At 46.5% G+C, this 20132-nt stretch overlaps 3 protein-coding genes across 4 annotated transcripts in view; 1 reads left to right on the forward strand and 2 right to left on the reverse strand.

The window, feature by feature from the left end:
- Brk1 (BRICK1, SCAR/WAVE actin-nucleating complex subunit) overlaps window positions 1-286 on the reverse strand; it is a 10008-nt gene extending 9722 nt beyond the window's left edge. The window contains exon 1 of the mRNA XM_013010583.1: window positions 124-286. Coding sequence (XP_012866037.1) covers window positions 124-241 — 118 coding nt within the window. The 5' untranslated portion in view covers window positions 242-286. The remainder of the gene's footprint in view (window positions 1-123) is intronic.
- A 3629-nt stretch (window positions 287-3915) lies between these two features.
- Window positions 3916-6706, forward strand: Fancd2os (FANCD2 opposite strand). Of its 2 annotated transcripts, none has more exons than XM_013010448.1 (2): window positions 3916-3943; window positions 5935-6706. In XM_013010448.1, exon 2 carries the CDS (start codon window positions 5943-5945, stop codon window positions 6477-6479), a length of 537 nt encoding a protein of 178 aa, XP_012865902.1. In that variant the 5' UTR covers window positions 3916-3943; window positions 5935-5942; the 3' UTR covers window positions 6480-6706. The 2 variants fall into 2 exon arrangements, with proteins under 2 accessions (XP_012865902.1, XP_012865900.1); XM_013010446.1 differs by lacking the exon at window positions 3916-3943 and adding an exon at window positions 4652-4725.
- Window positions 6707-7803: 1097 nt separating this feature from the next.
- Fancd2 (Fanconi anemia, complementation group D2) overlaps window positions 7804-20132 on the reverse strand; it is a 75315-nt gene continuing 62986 nt past the window's right edge. The window contains exons 32-39 of the mRNA XM_013010343.1: window positions 18503-18596; window positions 17359-17430; window positions 16538-16576; window positions 15966-16040; window positions 14575-14649; window positions 12498-12644; window positions 9912-10001; window positions 7804-8163 (exon numbers count right to left, since the gene is read on the reverse strand). Of these exons, the coding sequence (XP_012865797.1) occupies window positions 8098-8163; window positions 9912-10001; window positions 12498-12644; window positions 14575-14649; window positions 15966-16040; window positions 16538-16576; window positions 17359-17430; window positions 18503-18596 (658 nt within the window). The 3' untranslated portion in view covers window positions 7804-8097. The remainder of the gene's footprint in view (window positions 8164-9911; window positions 10002-12497; window positions 12645-14574; window positions 14650-15965; window positions 16041-16537; window positions 16577-17358; window positions 17431-18502; window positions 18597-20132) is intronic.

The following is a 20132-nucleotide window of genomic DNA, read 5'->3' on the forward strand; positions in this document are numbered from 1 at the left end:
GGGCAGCCGCCAGGGGGGCGCCAACCCCGGGCTCCGGGAACCCCCCTCCCCGAGCTCCTCTCCCCGGGTCCCGCCGAGCGCCCGACGCCTCCCTCCTCCCCGCCTCTCCGGCTCCCTGCTAACCAAACGAGTTGAGAAAGTCCGCGATCTTCTTGATGCTGCAGGTGATGAGTTCAATGTATTCCCGGTTCGCCCAGTCCTGGTGGATCTCTCGCTGCACGGGATCCTCCTGTCCCGCCATGGCGGCCGCCTGAGGAAGAGCAACTGCGCGTGCGCCCTGCCTCCGCTGGCCGCCAGCGCGCCTGCGCCGTCGACCCACACCCTTCCCCGCAGGTCCGCCATTGTGCGGCTTTGTGGTGCGCAAGCGCGGTATCACCAGCGGTGTTCCTGGGAAAACAGATGCCTCCGCCCAGGCCGGGGAGGTGAGGTCGGAGTGCGCATGTGCCAGGCGCCGCACTCCCACGCCGGTTCCGGCTGTTCTGGAACTGAGGGGGCGCGTGCGCATCTGATGCCCCCACACAGTACCCAGCCGTGGTGCTTTGCCCCGTGGCTGAGATTGCTGAGATATATGTCACCAAGCCCTGCCACTGGTTGAGATGGAGCTTTACTAACCTCAAGCAAGCAACTATCTCCAGCTCTTTATTCTCCAAGTAACTGGGAAGACAGCCTGCGTTTTTCTTTCATTGCAGCTCTGCGTGTCATTAGAAGGAATACTAGCTCCTATAGTAAACCTGACTCCACACACACGCCTGCTATTTACCATGGGTCCTGTTTGTGCCTATTTTGTTTTTGCGAGTCGTGGGGCTTGAACTCAGGGCCTGGGCACTGTCTCTGAGCTTCTTTTGCTCAGCGCTAAGCCACTTAAGCCACAGTGCCACTGCCAGTCTTTTCTGATTATGTAGTGCTGAGGAATGGAACCCAGGGCTTCATGCATGCCAGGCAAGCACTCTACCACTGAGCCACATTCCCAGCCCATGTTTGCACTTTTTAGTGAGGTACATCTTTTCTTCTTCATAAGCAATCCAGCCCAGGTATTTTGCCGAAGGGATGCAAAGCTGTTTCTGATTCTGCTGTATATCAGATTTGGAGAGAACAGCAAATAGCATTTCCTGGAACACTCCCTTAGAACTGGACAGCTTGCACAGAGGACTGTGCGCAGAATGTCATAGAAGAATGTTAATCATATGATCTTGGAAGCTTTCATTTAAAGAAAGAATCCTTACCCAAAAAAAAAGTTTCATCTGCTTTTTAAATGACTAGTGTTATTTCTCCTTTTCAGGAGGAAAATAAAATTAGCTGGAGGAAATAAGTTTTGTAATTCAAAATCATTTCCCTCTGTTGTGTCAAGATTTTATGTTCCTCTCCACTTTCTGACTCCCCTCCAAACTCTTCCTACACTTCACCTGGGTGCACATGTACGCAACCGGCATAGGGCAAGTCCCTTAAGGTGATACTGGTCTCTCCAACCAGGACCCCAGCGCGACTCTATCCTCAGAACTTCTTCATCAGCTTTACCCAAGAACCAGACAAAAGGTGACAGCACTTACTGGTGTTGACAAAACTGGAAGGCCTGTAAGGGTTCTGGGAGAAAAGGACCTGTGGCCATTAACTCCACCCCCTACAACAGCTCCTCCCCACTCTGACAGCGCCTACACATCAACTCTCCCGCTCCCCAGCCCCTCCCACTCCCTAACGCCACTAAAATCTGCCCACACACAAACTACGCCCACAGGCCAACTCCTCCCACACTCTGCACCCACACGCCAACTCCTCCCACACGCCAGCTCCGCCCTCACACCAACTCCGCCCACACGCCAACTCCTCCCACACGCCAACTCCTCCCACACTCTGCACCCACACGCCAACTCCTCCCACATGCCAGCTCCGCCCTCATACCGACTCCGCCCACACACCAACTCCTCCTACACTCTGACTCCGCCCACCAACTCCACCCACATGCCAACTCCTCCCATATGCCAGCTCCGCCCTCACACCAACTCCACCCATGTGCCAACTCTTCCCATACTCCAACTCCGCCCACACGCCAACTCCTCCCATAACCAACTCCGCCCACATGCCAATTCCGCCCACATGCCAACTCCTCCTACACTCCGACTCCGCCCACACGCCAACGCCTCCCATACCCAACTCCGCCCACATGCCAACTCCTCCCACACTCCAGCTCCGCCCACACGCCAACTCCACCCACACGCCAACTCCGCCCACACTATCTCCTCCCACACATTAACTCTGCCCACAAATTAACTCTAGGATTGCTGAGGCCAGGCGCTGGGCACCCAGGCATCGGCTGTGTAAGCTGCTGCCCACCTCTCCCTCAGCCACCTAGGCTGACAAAAGTGTCAAACCGCTTTTTTCCTCATGGAGCTTGAATTCAGGGCCGGGGCACTCAAGGCCAGAGCTCAAGGCCCGAGCTCTACCACTTTGAGATATAGCTTCACATCTGCTTTTCTGGTTAACTGTAGGTATGAGTCTCTGGGAAGGTGGCTCAGTGGTAGAGCGCTTGCCTTGCATGCATGAGGCCCTGGGTTCGATTCCTCAGCACCACATATGCAGAAAAAGCCACAAGAGGCACTGTGGCTCAAGTGGTAGAGCGCTAGCCTTGAGCTGAAGAGCTGAGGGACAGCGCCCAGGCCTAGAGTTCAGGCCCCACAACTGGACCAAAAAAAAGTCTCACGGGACTTTTCTGCCCCGGCTGGCTTTGAACCTCGGTCCTCAGATCTCTGCCTCCTGAGTAGCTAGGATGACCAGCTGAGCCATCAGTGTCTGGCTTAAACCACATTTTTGATCCTTTTTTTTTTCAGCATTGTAAAATAGGATAAAATTACCCTTTTGAGGTTTAGCAAGATAAAGGTTTTCAGTCAGTTTATCTGGAATCACACTAACATCACAAGTCTTCCAAACTCTGGGTAACTCTCCTTGAACGGGAGCACGGGTGTACAAAATACAGACTAGCTCTTTTTTTGTGTGCGCAAATAGTTTTATCTGTACTCCAGAAATTCTATTGTACTTTATATGTTTACAGGCTCACGCCTGTAATCCTAGCTACTCAGGAGGCTGAGATCTGAGGATCGAGGTTCAAAGCCAGCCTGGGCAGGAAAGACCGTGAGACTCCTATTTCCAATAAACCACCAGAAAACCAGAAGTGGTGCTGTAGCTCAAGTGGTAGAGCGCTCGCCTTGAGCTGAAGAGCTGAGGGACAGCGCCCAGGCCCAGAGTTCAAGCCCCACGACCGACAAAAAAAAAAATGTAATTTTGAAGCATTTCAGAACAATATTTGCAATTACCTATATACAAGAGGTAGAGGTACTGGGTACCACTGGCATATTAGCATTCTGTGTTGAGGATCACTAAGGTTTGTGGAGGAATTAGTCACAAATGACATAGAAAATACTGTCATAGAGTTGATTTCATCATTTTCTGTTGCAGGAAGCCACTCCACCACAGACTAACTCTTAACACTGCTGTTTCCAGGACTTGTATACCTGTGGCCAGGTGGGAAGCTGGGGTGTCTTCCCTGCTCTAGTCAAAGAGATGATGGGGAGATTGGAGTGGGTAAGTCTTGAACCAGGGCTCCATCAGCCCGAGTGTTGGATCCGACGAGGCAGGGACAACAACAGGTGGACTCCTCACATCTTGGCTGGCTTCCCTTCTGGGTGGTCCTGAGTGGTCCCGCACCACCCTCTCTCGCGTGGCCCCGCCCCCGTCCCCGCCTCTCCCCCCCCCCGCCCGGTCCTGAATCACAAAGGCGGTTGCCAGGCACCGGTGGGGAGAAGATGAGGCCACCACTCTGGAGCGTGTGGCCCGCGCGGTGTTCAGCAGGTGAGCCTCTGGCCGGGATGGCGATGGTGGGCCTGGGCCCGGGCTCCCACCGCACTCCAGCCCCTCGGGATCTGCACCTTGGCGCTGCCTTCCCCTTTCCCAGGTGGGAAAATGGAGGGGCCTATGAAGGGGAAGCTCCCCCTCCCCCCAAAAAACCAGGTCCTCCTCATCTGAGAGCTATCACAGTTTAAACAGACTTGCTAGGTTCAGCCACGCCTGGAATGGGTGTGTGAACCTGGGAACGGGGAGAGGGGGCTGACACGTTTGCATTTTAACGTTGGGAGAGGCCATCTCACGCATGTCCATGTGGGCAGGACATCCCAACAGTCTCTTCACTGCTTCCTCTAGCCGAAGGGGGGGGGCGGGTCAAGAAAAGAATCTTGTGATTAAATACATTTTGGGGGGACATGAGTGTATGGGAGTCACTACTCTCCACCCCACCATGCCCTGGTGGAATAGTAAAGCCTAATCTTGGACGTATGCTAAGGTCATGATAGCAACCACCAAAAGCCTCTCATAGGCTATCCGGAATAGATAGCTCAGTTCCTCACTCTAAAGCTACCAAGATATTAGAACACAGAAATTTCCAAGGCACCTGCACAGATCATGAGAAACATGCCAGAGGTGGAAAAATCCACAAATCTCCTTTCTACTAACCACTGTCAGGTACACTTCGATTTTGAAATGTCACCAACAGTTCTGTTTTAAAAATGAACTTCACTGTCTCGCCGTGGTGGAGGTGCCAGCTTTTTAATGGTGACAAATCACAGGATGAGATGGGATCATATCCGCTGCTGTTGCCTTGTGTGGGAGAAGTGAAGAGGCATGGAGGAACATACTTGGCTGGAAAGAAAAGGGACTGGAAATGTGTCTGCACGTAATAGGGTGGGTAGGTGCTCAAAGCCATTAGCTTCAGAATTCAGTGAAACCCTTACATACTGAGAGTTTTAAAGTAGAATGATGGGAATACAACCTCTACTTGGATAGATTTTGAGTTAGTTATATTGTTCCAGACTTTTTCTTCAAAGAAAGAAAAAAAAAGCAGAGCTGAGGTGGATCATGGTTCAAAGCCAGTCTGAGAAAAATTTTTTCAAGACCCCTCTATCTCAACCAAAAAAAAGCTGAGGATGGATGTTGGTACATATGTCATCCCAGCTTCATGGGTGGTATAAAGGACAAGGATAACAGTCTAGGATGCCAGCCTAAGGCAAAAGAAAGGCACTATCTGAAAAATAAAGGGCTTGAATTGGTAAAATGTCTGCTAAGCAAGCAGAGGCCCACTGCAGTTGTGGGAGAGGGAGGCAGGGAGGGATACCAAGTACAAACCACTGGGTTTCTCATAGATTTTAAAACAAAACAACAATGAGTTAAAAACTCCCTTAGGCTAGGTACTGGTGGCTCATGTCTGTAAATCCTAGCTGCTCAGGAGCCTGAGAGCTGAGGATCTTGGTTCAAAGCCAATAGGGGAAAGAAAGTCTGTGGGACTCTCATCTCCAAGTAAGCATCAAAACAAAGCTGGAGGGGCTGGGAAGTTGGGTTCCTAGTAGAGTGCTTGCTTTGCATGCATGAGGCCCTGGGTTCCATGCCTCAGCACCACATAAGCAGAAAAAAAAGCCAGAAGTGGCGCTGTGGCTCCAGTGGTAGAGCGCTAGCCTTGAGCTGAAGAGCTGAGGGACAGCGCCCAGACCCCATGACTGGCAGAAAAAAAAAAAAAAAAGAACCACTGATGTGAGCTACAAAGAGAGAGGAACATGGACTTGCGGAGCTTCCTCTGACCTCAGATAGCTGGGTCTCATCAGACCCCCAGCAACCCCCGCCACCAGACATCAGGCCTGTTATAGAGCCCATTTCACATTAATTTCCTCCTCTGTACAATGAGTTAAAACCTCCCTCAGGCTTGTGAGGCCTCATGAAGTTTTAGTACGCTTTAAGTATTTGCCATACTCCACAACTACCGTAGCACCTCCTGGAATCTGTTCCGTGGGAACCACAAAGTAAGTCTGCATCATATATGAGACAGGAGATAAATGGTCATATCCACGCCCTGACCCAAAGCACCGCAGGGAAATGTCATGTGTGATTCTTTTCCTCTAGGACTGTCAATGGCAGGATACCAGCTGTGGTCACCATGGACCCCACTGGACGAGAGCTTCCAATGGCTGCGGCACACGACACCCACCCCTTCCTCCAAGCACCCCTTTAAAGCCTCCCCTTGCTTTGCACACACCCCTTCTGACCTGGAAGTGCAGCTGTGCTTTCAAGAGGTCACTCTAGTGCTAGACACCCCGTTCCTGGAAGCTGGAGTCAGTCCCAAGTTACCCTGCCACACATCAGAGCTCCGAATCATCAACAGCAAGAAAGGCCTGGTGAGGAAGCCCCAGCCCGTCCGCCTCAGTGGAGTGGATTCTGTCTTTGGCAGGGTCATCACGGCTCAGCCACCCAAGTGGACGGGGACCTTCAGGGTCTCAGACAAGTCAGCCTTCTGCAAAATCATCAGCAGGGAGCATCAGTGGCCCACTGGCCTCAAGGAGCCTCAGATCCAGATGACAGTGACGATGTGCAAACAGATGCTGCGTTCTATCCTCTTGCTGTATGCAACCTACAAGAAGTGCACCTTTGCTTTGCAACACTCCAAGTAAAGGGCCCCATCGGTCTGCAGTTGCTTACACCATGCCCTCTGGCGTGTACCTGAAGCTTACAAAAACCTGTCCTGGAAGATGAAATGGTGATATCGCCCCAGAGACTTTGATCTTCTGCCAAGCAGTGACAACTAAGGAGCCCCTTTTCTCCCCTGCTCTCCAAAAACAAGGCCAGTGATACAGAGCAAGGGAGGACATTTCTACTGGAAAGTCAAACCACCATTTAAAAAGAGAGTCAAGCTAGCACTGATATGTACATGTGACAAAGAACAATTAAACAAACCATATAAACCAGCCTAGTGTGACCTCACTTCAAACACCAAGGACAATGAGTTGGGGAACAGGGAATGTCAAGGAAAGGGATGTATAAGGGGCTGGGAGTTTAGCTCAGCAGAAGAGCGCCTGCCTGGCGAGCGCAAGGCCCTGAGTTCGGTCCTCAGCTCTAGGAAAAAAAAAAAAGAGGGATGTATGGATTTCTGTCTGCCAGATGATAAAGGGTTCAAAAGTCTTTATGAAGCCAGGCTCAGGTGGTTCATGCCAGATGATGGTGGCTCACTCTGTAATCATCCGTACTCAAGAGGCTGAGACAAGGAAGGAAAAGTCCATGAGACTCTTCTCTCAAACTACAAAAAACTGGAGCCGGGCGCTGGTGGCTCACGCCTGTAATCCTAGCTACTCAGGAGGCTGAGATCTGAGGATCGCGGTTCAAAGCCAGCACGGGCAGGAGAGACCGTGAGACTCCTATCTCCAATAAACCACAAGAAAACCGGAAGTAGCGCTGTAGCTCAAGTGGTAGAGCGCTTGCCTTGAGCTGAAGAGCTGAGGGACAGCGCCCAGGCCCAGAGTTCAAGCCCCACGACCAACAAAAAACAAAAACAAAAACAAAAAAAACTGGAAAGTGGAGCTGTGGCTCGAGTGGTAGAGCACTAGCCGTGAGCAATAAAGCTCAGGGACAGTGCCCAGACCCTGAGTTCAAACCCCAGATAGCTTATAACTAGAATATAGATGTATCTCTAAATAATGTGAAAACAAATTTATATGTATACAGTCAGCAGAAGTTTGATGATGAATTTTCTTCACCTTCTGAAAATAATAATAATGATAATGATAATAATCTGGGCATTAACAAATCTAATTCTCTTAGAGAAGTCACAAAGATCTTCTCACCAGAAATGCAAATGGTCCAGATAGTGGAACCTGACTCTTGCTGGGAGAGCTATGTTAGTGCCAGTCCATTTGTTTTTCTGAACAACTTTTAAAGTCAGTTCTACCCAATCCTTGAATATGGACGAAAGCCTAGAAATAGAAATGAGGTAGCTAAGGCAAAAGTTAGAAAAACATTTATTTGTAAAGCAGGTATAAACCTAAATTCTACAATAAATCAGTTTCAATACTAACCCCCAAAGCCCAGAACCCTAACTGCAAACAGTACTGCCACTGTTTATCCAAACCAACAGTGACTGTGCACTGCAGTCCTGGGCAGGAACTTGGCTGGAGTTAGACACACCACGAAACCCACAAGTTGGTGAAGTAAAACATCCTCTTGAAGGGTAAAACAAGATGCTTCCAATTCCAAAGGCACAAAGCAGGTTTCAAGGAGCCCAGAGTCTTCCAGAGCCTAGTCAGAGGAGTCTCCACTCTCGTCACCCTGCTCCTCTTCATCACTTGCTTCAGGTTCATCATCCTAAAGGAAAAGGACAATCGAGAATTTTAGGCTATTTCTCTGGGTGACCTCACGAAGCTCCAACATACCTCTCACAGATATGAAACTACTATGTTTTCATCGTTAAAACCAATGATAGCTGGGCAGTGGCTCACGCCTGCAACCCTAGCTACTCAGGAGGCTGACATCTGAGCATTGCAGTTTAAAGCCAGCCCAGTCTATGAGACTCATCTCCAATAAATTACCAAAAAAGCCAGAAGTAGAGCTGTGGCTCAAGTGGTAGAGCACTAGCCTTGAGTAAACAAAGCAGCTCAGGGACAGCACCAAGGCTCTGAGTTCAAGTCCTATGACTGGCAAACAAAACAAAACAAAAAATCATTTATTTGTTGTTAAATGAATTTAATTTCAGGTTTTTTGAAGAGGCACTGAATTTGACCTAGGCCTCAGACTTGCCAGGCACATATTTCTCCACCTGACCCACAACCCTAGCCTGCAACAGTGTCTTGATTAAGTTACTAATTTTGGCCTTGAACTTATATTCTCCTGCAACAACCTCTTGAGTGCTGGGATTACAGGAGTATACCACCAGGCTCTGCTACCTCATTTTTCTTGAATGGTAAGACCACAGAAGGACTGTAGCACTGATTATGAGCTATACTGCAAAATGAACCAAATTTGCCTTAATTTTACTTCTCAGGTTTTGTGTATGTAGGTATCTGTGTGGCTGAGGTCCACGCCTAGGGACACATGCCAGACAATTGCTTTACCACTGAGCTACAGCCTTAGTCCTTATTTTTGGTTTTCTTATAATGCCAGGATTGAACCCAGGGACATTTACACTATGAAAGTGTTTTTATCATCAAAATAAATCCCTAGCAGACATGGTATTTTTCCTTTCTTTTTTGGTAGGAAAGGGTATTGAGCTTGGAGCCTTGTGAGGTGCTCTCTGGCTCTCTTAGCAGAGGTTCTTCTATCTGAACTCAGTATCCAGACCTCATCTGAATTATGGAAAAAATATATAAATTCCCACTTCTATTTACTTGTTTTCTCTTTATTTCTCCCTTGCTCCCTCCCTCCCTCTCTTTTGTAGTCCTGAGCTACATTCCACCTGTTTTTTGTTTTTTGCCAGTCCTGGGGCTTGAACGCAGGGTCTGGGCACTGTCCCTGAGCTGCTTTTTGCTCAAGGCTAGCACTCTACCACTTGAACCACAGCACCACTTCCGGCTTTTTCTGCTTATGTGGTGCTGAGGAATCAAACCCAGGGCCTCATGCATGTGAGGCAAGCACTCTACCACTGAGCCACCTTCCCAGCCCTTTATTTTGTTTTTTTTAATGTGGTTTTGGAGCTTGAACTCTGGGCCTGGGTTTTGTCCCTGAGCTCTTATGCTCAAGACTAGCACTGTACCATTTTGAGCCACAGCTCTGACTTTCTTGCCCAAGCTGGCTTTGAGCTGTGATCCTCAGATCTCAGCCTCTTGAGTAGCTAGGATTACAGGCGTGAGCCACCAGCATCTAGGCTTCCACCTGTTTGGAAGTGACTTTTCAACTCTGTAATATATGTTACAGCTTGAGTTATTCCGAGTGATCACAAGACTGTATAATGTATATTTATATACGGATTTCACAATAGATTGTATGATAGGCCCTAAACACTCGTAGTTGATATGGACAGGTGGAGATGGACATGGAAGTACTTGAGTTACACCTGGCACCCTCTACCAGTTCAAAGTAGCTGGCACAATCAAAGCCGGATGCCTTTTCAGACAAACCTCCATGCTCTGGGAGATGTGGACTGTCCTGTCATCTTCACATTCTGCTGTTAAGATCCTCTGGGAATTCTGGGACAAAATCTCTTCACCCTAAATGTGAAAGGATCAAGACAAATGGTGGGTTGTAAAGATCACATATGCAGACTTGGTAGAGGAAAGTGGAGGAGGAGGGAAGCTGGGGTATTGGGTTTACAGAAAATACAAGGAAGATATTCTAGGCATTCAAAATGTGGAAATGGTTCGTCTTGTCAAGGCAAGTTCATGTTCAACCCCAGCCTGTGAAGCTCATATAATATGCAGTTCTGCAAAAGATCCATTTGAGTCTGTGTATTCTAATATTGCACTAGATTTTACAAGGCCACATTGTTCTGATAAATTTCAGTTAATACTTTATCTGAACCTAAAATTTTCCTAATACTGTAAGTCACACAGGTGCCAATACAGCCAATAACAAATGGCCATGCAGAAGCTAAAGAACAGTATTAATGAAATTGCTTAAGAACATCAATTCTGGATCAGGACTGTTTAGACTCAAAACACTGGCCCCACTCATTACTAAATGGCCTATGTAAGTTAACTTCTAAGTTTCAATTTTTTTCAAGCAAGCAGTAAGATTCTTCATTATAAGGTTGATGTAAAGAAAGGAAATACTCTTTGCGGACTACTCTTTCTACATATAAACTGATAAAACTCTGCTGATGGCTCTTGCCTGCAATCCTAGCCACTCAGATCTAAGTCCTAGCTTAAGACCTGAGGTTCTTGGTTCAAAGCAAATACAAGAGACTCTTATATCCAATTAATGAGCAAAAATCTAGAAGTAGTAGTGTGACTCAAGTGGCAGAGCACAAGCCTTGAGTAAGAAAAGCCAAGTGAAGAATGTAGGACAAGTACAAGCCCTTGTATTGGCACACACAAGCACACACACTAAAATTATAAAATTCAGATACTGCTGGGCATGGTGGCTCACACCTGTAATCCTACTAGCTACTCAGGAGGCTGTGTCTGTAGGACCACAGTTTGAATCCAGTCCAGTCAGGAAAGACTGAAACTCTTAACCTCCAATTAACCAGCAAAAAGCTGGACAAGCTGGACTGGCTCAACTGACAGAGCACAAGTCATGAGCAAGAAACCTTGAGAGCATGAGGCTCTGAGTTCAAGCCCCAGAACAGGGATCTGTGAGATGAGGGGGAGCCTGGAGCCTTGTGGCTAAGGTGGTAGAGTGCCAAGGAATCAAGCCCAGAAAGATCAAGGCTGAGTTTATAAAACAAACTCCCTCAGATATTATACACATGAATGAGAAGGGTGTGGGCCGGAAGTAAAAACGTCAGAACTACAAACTAGTTAATATAAGTGATACAAGATGTCACACAGCTGAGAAACTAGAAATGTTCAGTGGTTAAAATAGTAATTTGGGGGACTGGGAATGTAGCTTAGTGGTAGTGCTTACCTAGCATGCATAAAACCCTGGGTTCCATTCCACAGTACCACATAAACAGAAAGCCTGAAGTGATGCTGTGTCTCAAGTGGTAGAGTGCTAGCCTTGAGAAAAAGAAGCTCAGGACAGAGCCCAGGCCTGAGTTCAAGCCCCAAGACTGGCAAAAAAAAAAAAGAGTAATTTCGGGATATTGGTTTAGGGGAAGCATGCTAAATAACCAAACAAACCTTTGTCCATATAAAGAAATGTCATTATGAGGGGGAGGAGGGAGGCTGGGAAGGGATATGAAGGGTAAACAAAGGAGGAGGCTGCAATGCTTGGTAAGAAATGTACGCATTATCCTGCCCATGTAATTGTAACCCCTCTGTACAGTATGTTCACAAATAAAATAAAATTAAATAAAAAAAAAAAGAAATGTCATTATGAATCTTCTCTGAAGTAGGGCTTGACAGTGACCCTCTGGCAGTAACAAAAGGTGGTTGTGATCTGGCTCCCCAGGACCTGAGCACTTGCTTACGTCTGTGCACCTACTCACCTTCCTTACTGGGGTGGAAGGTGTGGCCTGTGAGCACAGCCCATGTACAAAGTGCCTCTAATTCATGAACCAAACCAACGCACACTTAAGGGGTTTCATTGCGACATTTCTTTTGTTGTTGGTGGTCGTGAGCTTCAACTCGGCCTGAGCACTATCCTGTGCTTTTTTTCCGTTTAAGATTAGCGCTCTACCTCTTTGAGCCACAGCTCCACTTCTGGTTTTCTAGTGGTTAATTGGAGACAAAGAGTCTCATGGACTTTCCTGCCCAGGCTGGCTTTGAACTGAGATCCTCAGATCTCAGCTTCCTCAGTAGCTAAGATTACAAGTCTGAGCCACAGGCACCAAGCTGTGACATTTCTTTACATTCATTCAATATATCCTGATTAAACTCATTCCTTCTACTACTATCCCTTCCTCCCTTCTTCTCCTAAAATTACCTGAACAGGTTTCACTATTCTGTTTTCATATATGCAAATAAACTACTTCACAACATTCAGGCTCAGTCACCCTATCCATCTGCCCTGCCACACCCTCCCTGCAGGGCCTGTTAAAAGGAGTCTTACTGTGAGAACAGGGCTTAAAGAAGTGGAGAGACAGCTGTGAGTCAAAGGCTTACCTGCAAGTCCCGATTTTTGAGATTTCCCAGCCAGAAAGCCTCTCTACAATTATTAAGAACAAGCATGGCTTTGACTCTGCAAACTAACAGCTCCAGTGTTTTTTTGAGCAAAGGCACATGTTTGGTGAGTCTTGTGTCCTGGTGAATCTGAATGGACATAAATACCCTCGTTTAGGTTAATGAGAACACACATTTTCTAAAAGAAACATCTGAATTCCTCACAACTTAAGAGTATATACCTTCCTCTTGGCCCAGAGACAGGTTCCACCAAACAATAGTAGTTTGGAATAGTACTCCAAAAAAAATTCAGCCTAGGGGCTGGGAAGGTGGCTCAGTGGTAGAGCGCTTGCCTTGCATGCATGAGGCCCTGGATTCAATTCCTTAGCACCACATAAGCAAAAAGAAAAAAGCCGGAGTGGCGCTGTGTCTCAAGTGCTAGCCTTGAGCTGAAGAGCTGAGGGACAGCGCCTAGGCCTAGAGTTCAGGCCCCACGACCGGACCCCCCCCCCAAAAAAAAAATTCAGCCTAGCTGGGTACCAGTGGCTCTCACCTGTAATCTAGCTACTTGAAAGGATTGTGGTTTGAAGCTAGGTTGGGTAGAAACATTCACTAGACTCCACCTTCAAAATAACAAAAAGCAGAAACAAACAAGCAAAAGCAAAAACAAAAGGGATGAAGGCATGGCCTAAGTGGGAGTCAACTAACCTAGCAAGAACAAGGCTGAGTTCAGCCCTCACCCCAAAATCCCTAACCCTTCAGTCTCAAAAACATAACACTAACACTTTCTAAGTTCCTCTTTATAACTTCTTATTGACTTATTATCAATGAATCTACCTATCAAGAATGAATATTCGGGCTGGGAAGGTGGCTCAGTGGTAGAGTGCTTGCCTTGCAAGCCTGAGGCCCTGGGTTCGATTCCTCAGCACTACATAAGCAAAAAGAAAAAAGCCGGAAGTGGCGCTGTGGCTCAAGTGGTAGAGCACTAGCCTTGAGCTAAAGAGCTAAGGGACAGTGCCTAGGCCCAGAGTTCAGGCCCCACAACCGGACCCAAAAAAAAAAAAAAAGAATATTCTTGAGACAGTAGAATAATATTAAACAACAGAAAGTAGTTGTGTTTAGCTTGAAAAGTCCTTAAAATTCTATGTCTCAATTTCTAAACTTAGAAGCAGGGGGAAAGCTGAGACTGGGAAGTAGAGTAATGTGAACAGGCTCAGGAAATTCTAAGGTTTGACAGTAAGGACAGAACTCTTAGGATTCTGTGTGCCTTCAGACAGAGGTGACAGTGGTTCACACAATTGTAAGAGTACTTCAAGCATCAAGCCCTTTTGTTACAGATCTAGTTCTTGAGAAGTATGAGGGTGCAGCTGAAAAGCGCTAAGGCAGCTGCATTAAAACACCTCTTGCCTCCAGCAGCCAGTACTTAATGGAAGGTTCATCCACCCGGAGTACTTTACAGCAGGCACACCCAGCAGCATCCTAGAGTCTTCAGTCAAGAAGTGCTTTAGAACCGGTGCGGGTGGCTCATGCCTGTAATCTTACCTACGGAAGGGAGGCAGAAATCTGAAGATAAGGATTTGAAGCCAGCTGATACAGGAGAGTCCATGAAACTTTTATCACCCATCAAAAAAGCCAGAAATGAAGCTGTGGTTCAGATAGTTAGTAGACCACTACTAGCCTTGAGCACAAAAGCTCAAAGACAGCACCCGTGCCCTGAGTTCAAGCCTTAGGACTGGCGCAGGTGCACACACCAACACAAGAAAGGTTGAAAAGGGGGGCTGGGAAAGTGGCTCAGTGGTAGAGCGCTTGCCTTGCATGCATGAGGCCCTGGGTTCAATTCCTCAGCACCACATAAGCAAAAAGAAAAAACCCGGAAGTGGCACTGTGGCTCAAGTGGTAGAGCGCTAGCCTTGAGCTGAAGAGCTGAGGGGCAGCGCCCAGGCCCAGAGTTCAGGCCCCACGACCAGACCCAAAAAAAAAAAAAAAAAGAAAGGTTAAAAAGAAAGTAGTTAGAGCCCATGGGCCTCCCAAGAGCAACTGCAGATTATGCTAGCAGTGGTGTGAGCTGCTCCCTTCTTACCTTAGAATGTCCACAAAGGTGATGAAGTAGCCTTGTGTCCAACTGGAAGGTTTCTAGTAAGCTCAGAACATCATCCTACAAATACAATCCATAAATGTTCTACAGAAATGTTCTATTTTGATTCTAGATGCTAAGACATCCTTGCAACCAAGGGCTCCTAAAAAGGTAAGTGCAGGCTTCAGCCTATGTCAACAGCCATCTTAACTTTGCCTAATAGGAGAGTGGTGGCCAGCTCCTACCTCTTACGCCCCCTGTTCTGTACCTTATGTCAACCTGAAGGTCATAACATTTTTCTTTGGGGCAGGATCAATACTCAGGATGGCCTCAAACTCATAATCCCCTTCTACCTCAGCCTTAGGTTTGCAGTTTTAAAGAGTTATCATGCCTCTGTTTTCCTATCTGCAAATTAGGATAAACGTCACCTTTTTTTTTTTTCTTTCAGGATTAAGTGAAACAAAGTAAGATTGTGGGTATACTACAAATCTCAATTTGCTAAATGTCAGTAGAATTCATGTTTCTATTCTTACTTTATTACTGTAACTCTGGATGTCACTTGGTGTAAAAAATATGAAGACTATTCATTGTAACAAGCGTTTTATAACATTTTTTTTTTTTTTGGTCGGTCGTGGGGCTTGAACTCTGGGCCTGAGTGCTGTCCAGCAGCAATTCAGCTCAAGGCTAGCGCTCTACCACTTGAGCTACAGCGCCGATTCTGGTTTTCTGGTGGTTTATTGGAGATAAGAGTTTCACGGACTTTCCTGCCCAGGCTGGTTTTGAACCGCGATCCTCAGATCTCAGCCTCCTGAGTAGCTAGGATTACAGGCATGAGCCACCAGTGCCCGGCTAAGACAAACTTTCTTTTATTAGTTTATATGTTATACAGATCCTTCTGTTTTATCTTATTGTTAAATCACCATGCATTTCAGCATATTCTCATCAATTTCACCCCTCTATCACACTTCCTACACCCTTCCCTCTGAACTCTACTTTTAAATTTCTCATAGATGACCTAGGAAGCACATGAGGTCTTGGGAGTACAGCAGCACAAGGGACTGATGCTTTCTCTCTCCTCTCTCTCCCTTTCAGTCAGTCTTTCTACCTATCTATCGGTCTGTCTGTCATCTGTCCATTATCTATTAGAGCCCCTACCTTCTGATCAGGGGTGGAGGAAAGGTGAGACTGAAGAGAGTGGTCTGAGGAGGCCAGTTAGTCTACTTTGGAATGCTCACTCCCATGTGGGCAGCTCTGGCTCGAGGTAAACTTGCATTAGATAACTGTGGCCCAGAATATGAGCAATAGATTGTTCCTACCCTCAGTCCAACCCTGGAGTCACCATAGACTTATTGTCTGTGCTTCAGAGCATGCTTTTGCTCCCTGTGTGCAGTTCTTACCCGGTGTTTTCTAAAACTGAAGTCTAGAAGAGGCATACATTGCTTCAGAAATGCTTCTACAAAGAGACGTCCATACTGGAAAAAAGAGACGCACTGGTTTATCTCTGGCTAAAGACATTCATGCACAAAAAAGATGTAGCTGGCTGGGCATCAATAACTCATGCCTGTAATCCTAGCTACTCAGGAGGCTGAGAACTGAGGATCAAGGTTTAAAGCCAGCCCAGGCAGGAAAGTCCCTGAGACACTTATCACCAATTAACCACCAGAAAACCAGAAGTGGTTCTGTGGCTCAAGTAGTAGAGTGCTTGCCTTGAGCTGAAGAGCTCAGGGACAGCACCCAGGCCCAGAGTTCAAGCTCCACAACCAAGAGGAAAAAAAACTAACAACAACAACAAACCCTGCCTTTTGTAGTCATTAACTGTAGTAGGTACTGTTTTCTCTAAAGTACCACCTCTTAGCATGGATCATAGTGGTATGTGGGCAAGGTCTTAAGCAATTCATCTCAGTTGAGGCATTCTCCATAATGAGTCACAGAAAGAAAAATACTGAACACGACCCAAGGAATTTCTTACCTTTAAACATACATGTAGAACAGGACGACTATCAAATACCTAGAGAAGCAAAAGACAAGAAACCAAATTTGAGTCTGGCCATCAAGCACCTCAGTCTCTTCCTACCATGCAAACTATAACTTTGGGTATTGCAGAAAATTCTAAAATGAAGAAGACATGTCAATAGTGTACCTCCAAGAATCTCCAGGTCAATTTTCAGAAAGAAAGAAGCGAGAATAACATTCTAAATTAAAGGGCTAGTCTGCTCAGAAGCCTAGAGTGTAAGAAAGCTTAGCAGAAATGATATGAGTGCACTCCGGACTGGAAATGACAATGGGCTTAAATCGGAGGACTCAGAGCAAAGAGAAAGGGGGATAACTCATGGTAAGTGTGATGGCAAAGGGACAAAGAAGAGAAGGAACAACTGGGTGCTGGTAGCTCATGCCTGTAATGCTAACTATTCAGGAGGGTGAGATCTGAGGATCACAGTTCAAAGCCAGCCCGGGCAGGAAAGTCTGTGAGACTCGTATTTCCAATTAGCCACTAGAAAACTGAAAGTAGCACTGTGGCTCAAAGTGGTAGAGTGCTAGTTTTGAGCTAAAGAGCTCAGAGACAGTGTGAATGCTGAGAGTTCAAGCCCCATGACCAACAAAAATATTAAAAAGAGAGAAGGAATGAGATAGTGGCTATGGGGAAAAATGATACCCAGAATGGGCAGGGCTACAAGGGAAAAAGACCACATGGTCCCAAAGGCTTGTGAGAAGAAAAGCACATTTTGGAGCTAGGACCTTAGTTTCTGCAGTTAGCTTATGAGACAGAGCAGACAATCTCCATATACTCACCTTTATCAGGTTGATGAGGATAGTGAAGTCTCGAACAGCCATGTTCCAGTAGAGGAGCTTCTCTTCATGAATCTGGGGACAGCCAAAGAAAGAAGCAAATACTTCTACTTTATTCTCACTATAATCCTTCCAAAGAGATGTAGCATCTAGTACACTCACAAAATGGTTCTGTATACAGTGTGAAAAAATTAACATACAACAAGGAGGCTTATTTGTTCATTTTGTTAGCTGTATGGGTATTTGAATTTAGGACCTACAGCTTGCTCAGTTAACATTCTACCACTTGAGTCACAACATCCAGTTGTGAGTCCAACCCATGTTTTTTCTGGGAGTGTAGTCTTACAGACTTTGTGTCTAACTAGACTTTGAACTGCAATTCTCAGATCTCAACCTCTTTTTTTTTGGGTCCAGTCGTGGGGCCTGAACTCTGGGCCTGGGCACTGTCCCTCAGCTCTTCAGCTCAAGGCTAGTGCTCTACCACTTGAGCCACAGCACCACTTCTGGCTTTTTGCCTATGTGGTGCTGAGGAATCAAACCCAGGGCCTCATGCATGCAAGGCCAGCACTCTACCACTGGGCCACCTTCCTAGCCCAGATCTCAACCTCTTGTAGCTAGGACTACAGGTGTGAGTCACCAGCATCTTCTGTCTAGGAGTCTTTTCAGTAATACATACAAGTAGTTAAGAGCCTCTGTGCAGCATACCTACTTGCCACGAGATCTCTGTCACATTGTGTGTGTGTGTGTGTGTGTGTGTGTGTGCTATCCCTGTGTGCTAGAATTACAAGGGTGAGCCAGTCCCCGGCCTCTCTGAAATCTTGATTTTGATTCTGTGTTAAGTCCTGTACTCAGCAGGCTACTTCAGATCTGGTTAGCAGGCTGCAAAGGCATGTAGCACTCAAATGGGTTGGCTTACTTCATGCCAGGTGGCAAGTGGAGAACTGGGCAGGAGGAAGGAAAAACAATCCAACTTTCACCTTCCAGTAGATAAAAAGGAAATCAAACCAAGTGCTCTTTGAAAAAACTCCTAGACTTTTGTAACTCAAAGGAAATCATTCAAGACAAACCCTTATCCCAAGAAATGAAAGCATCAACAACTTCAAAGTAATCCACAATGTATTTCTTGTTGGGAAAACATTTGACCCACCTGCTGGGCATCTGCTGCTGTGCCAGCCTGAAGACCTTTCACTGTCTTCTCCAGCTTAGCCATCATCACTCGGAAGAAGATGACAAAGGTGTCTCTAAAAGAGGGGGACAAAGACAGATGCTGGTGACTCACGCTTGTATTTCTAGCTACTCAGAAGGTTGAGACCTGAGGATCATGGTTTGAAGTCAGCCTGGGCAGCAAAGTCTATGAGACTCTTATCTCCAATTAACTACTAAAAAGCAAGAAGTGGGCTAGGCACCAGTGGTTCATGCCTGAAATCCTAGCTACTCAGGAGGCTGAGATCTGAGGACTGCAGTTCAAAGCCAGCCCAGGCAGGAAAGTCTGTGATCCTCTTATGTCCAATAAACAAATCACCAGAAAACTGGAAGAGGTAATGTGGGCTCCAGTGGTAGAGAACTGGCCTTGAGCTGAAGAGCTGAGGGTTAGTGCCCAGGCCCAGAGTTCAAGCCCTACAACAGGAAAAAAAAAAACCAAAAACAAAAGCAGGAAGTGGGGCTATGACTCAAATGATAGAGTGCTAGTCTTAAGCTTTAAAAAAAGCTCAGGGAAAGTGTTCAGGCTCTGAGTTCAAGCCCCAGGACTTGCAAAAAAAAAAAAAAATAAAGTGGACAAATAAGCATGCATACCCATATGACGATGTACTGCCTAGAAAGAACTTCCTAGGAAGAATCCAAGGGACTGAAATAAGTGCTTTCCCCTCTCTGAATGTCCTTCACTGGGGTGTGCTGGCAAAGGGAACAGAAGGGATTCAGAAAGGAGCCCAAGAAGATGATGTCTGAAAAAATGAGTTAACTTTATGAAAGGAGGTGACGGTCTGATGGACTAGAAAGAGTAGAAGACATAAGTTTGCATCCTGGTTCCACATTCATTATCGCCTACATACACTTGAAAATTCTCTTTGTGTCCTTTATTTTCCTTAACAACAAATTCAGGGTAATGATACTGATCTCACAAAATTACTAAAAGATCAAATGAGAAAATATTTGTTAGAAAAGATTTTTGAAGGTGCTGTTTAAACTAGAAAGACTAAACTGGGTGTGGTGGCACATAACTGCAATTTCAGCATTTGGGTACTAAGGATCACGATTCCAGGCCACCTTGAGTTATGCGGCTAGAGTCTATCTTAAAAAATAATCCCCACAAAACTGGGAAGACTCTTTGAGATTAAGAAAACTATGACTGGGCTGGGAAGTTGGCTCAGTGGTAGAGTGTTTGCCTCGCATGCATGAGGCCCTGGGTTCGATTCCTCAGCACCACGTAAGCAAAAAGAATAAAGCCGGAAGTGGCACTGTGGCTCAAGTGGTAGAGTGCTAGCCTTGAGCTGAAGAGCTGAGGGACAGTGCCCAGGCCCAGAAGTTCAGGCCCCACGACCGGACCCAAAAAAAAAAAAAGAAAACTATGACTATTAACAGCCATAACAGATTAAAATATGCACGATTAGCTATATAATGGCTTTGTCCTTTGTTTTCTTTATTTGTGGTACTGAGGATTGAACTCAGGCCTCACCCTTGTGTGCTACCACACTGAGCCACATAATCCAGCCCCAGGTGTGAAGGATGGATGTGCACGTAGAAGGTCAGTGCCTTCCCTTGGATTCTCAGTGAGCATC

The sequence above is a fragment of the Dipodomys ordii genome, unplaced genomic scaffold, assembly GCF_000151885.1.
Source record: "Dipodomys ordii isolate 6190 unplaced genomic scaffold, Dord_2.0 Scaffold12, whole genome shotgun sequence".
Lineage (NCBI taxonomy): Eukaryota > Metazoa > Chordata > Mammalia > Rodentia > Heteromyidae > Dipodomys > Dipodomys ordii.

What these genes read in the sequence shown, in the direction of transcription:
- Fancd2os (XM_013010448.1), top strand. Translation starts at nt 5,943, where the DNA reads ATGGCAGGATACCAGCTGTGGTCACCATGGACCCCACTGGACGAGAGC.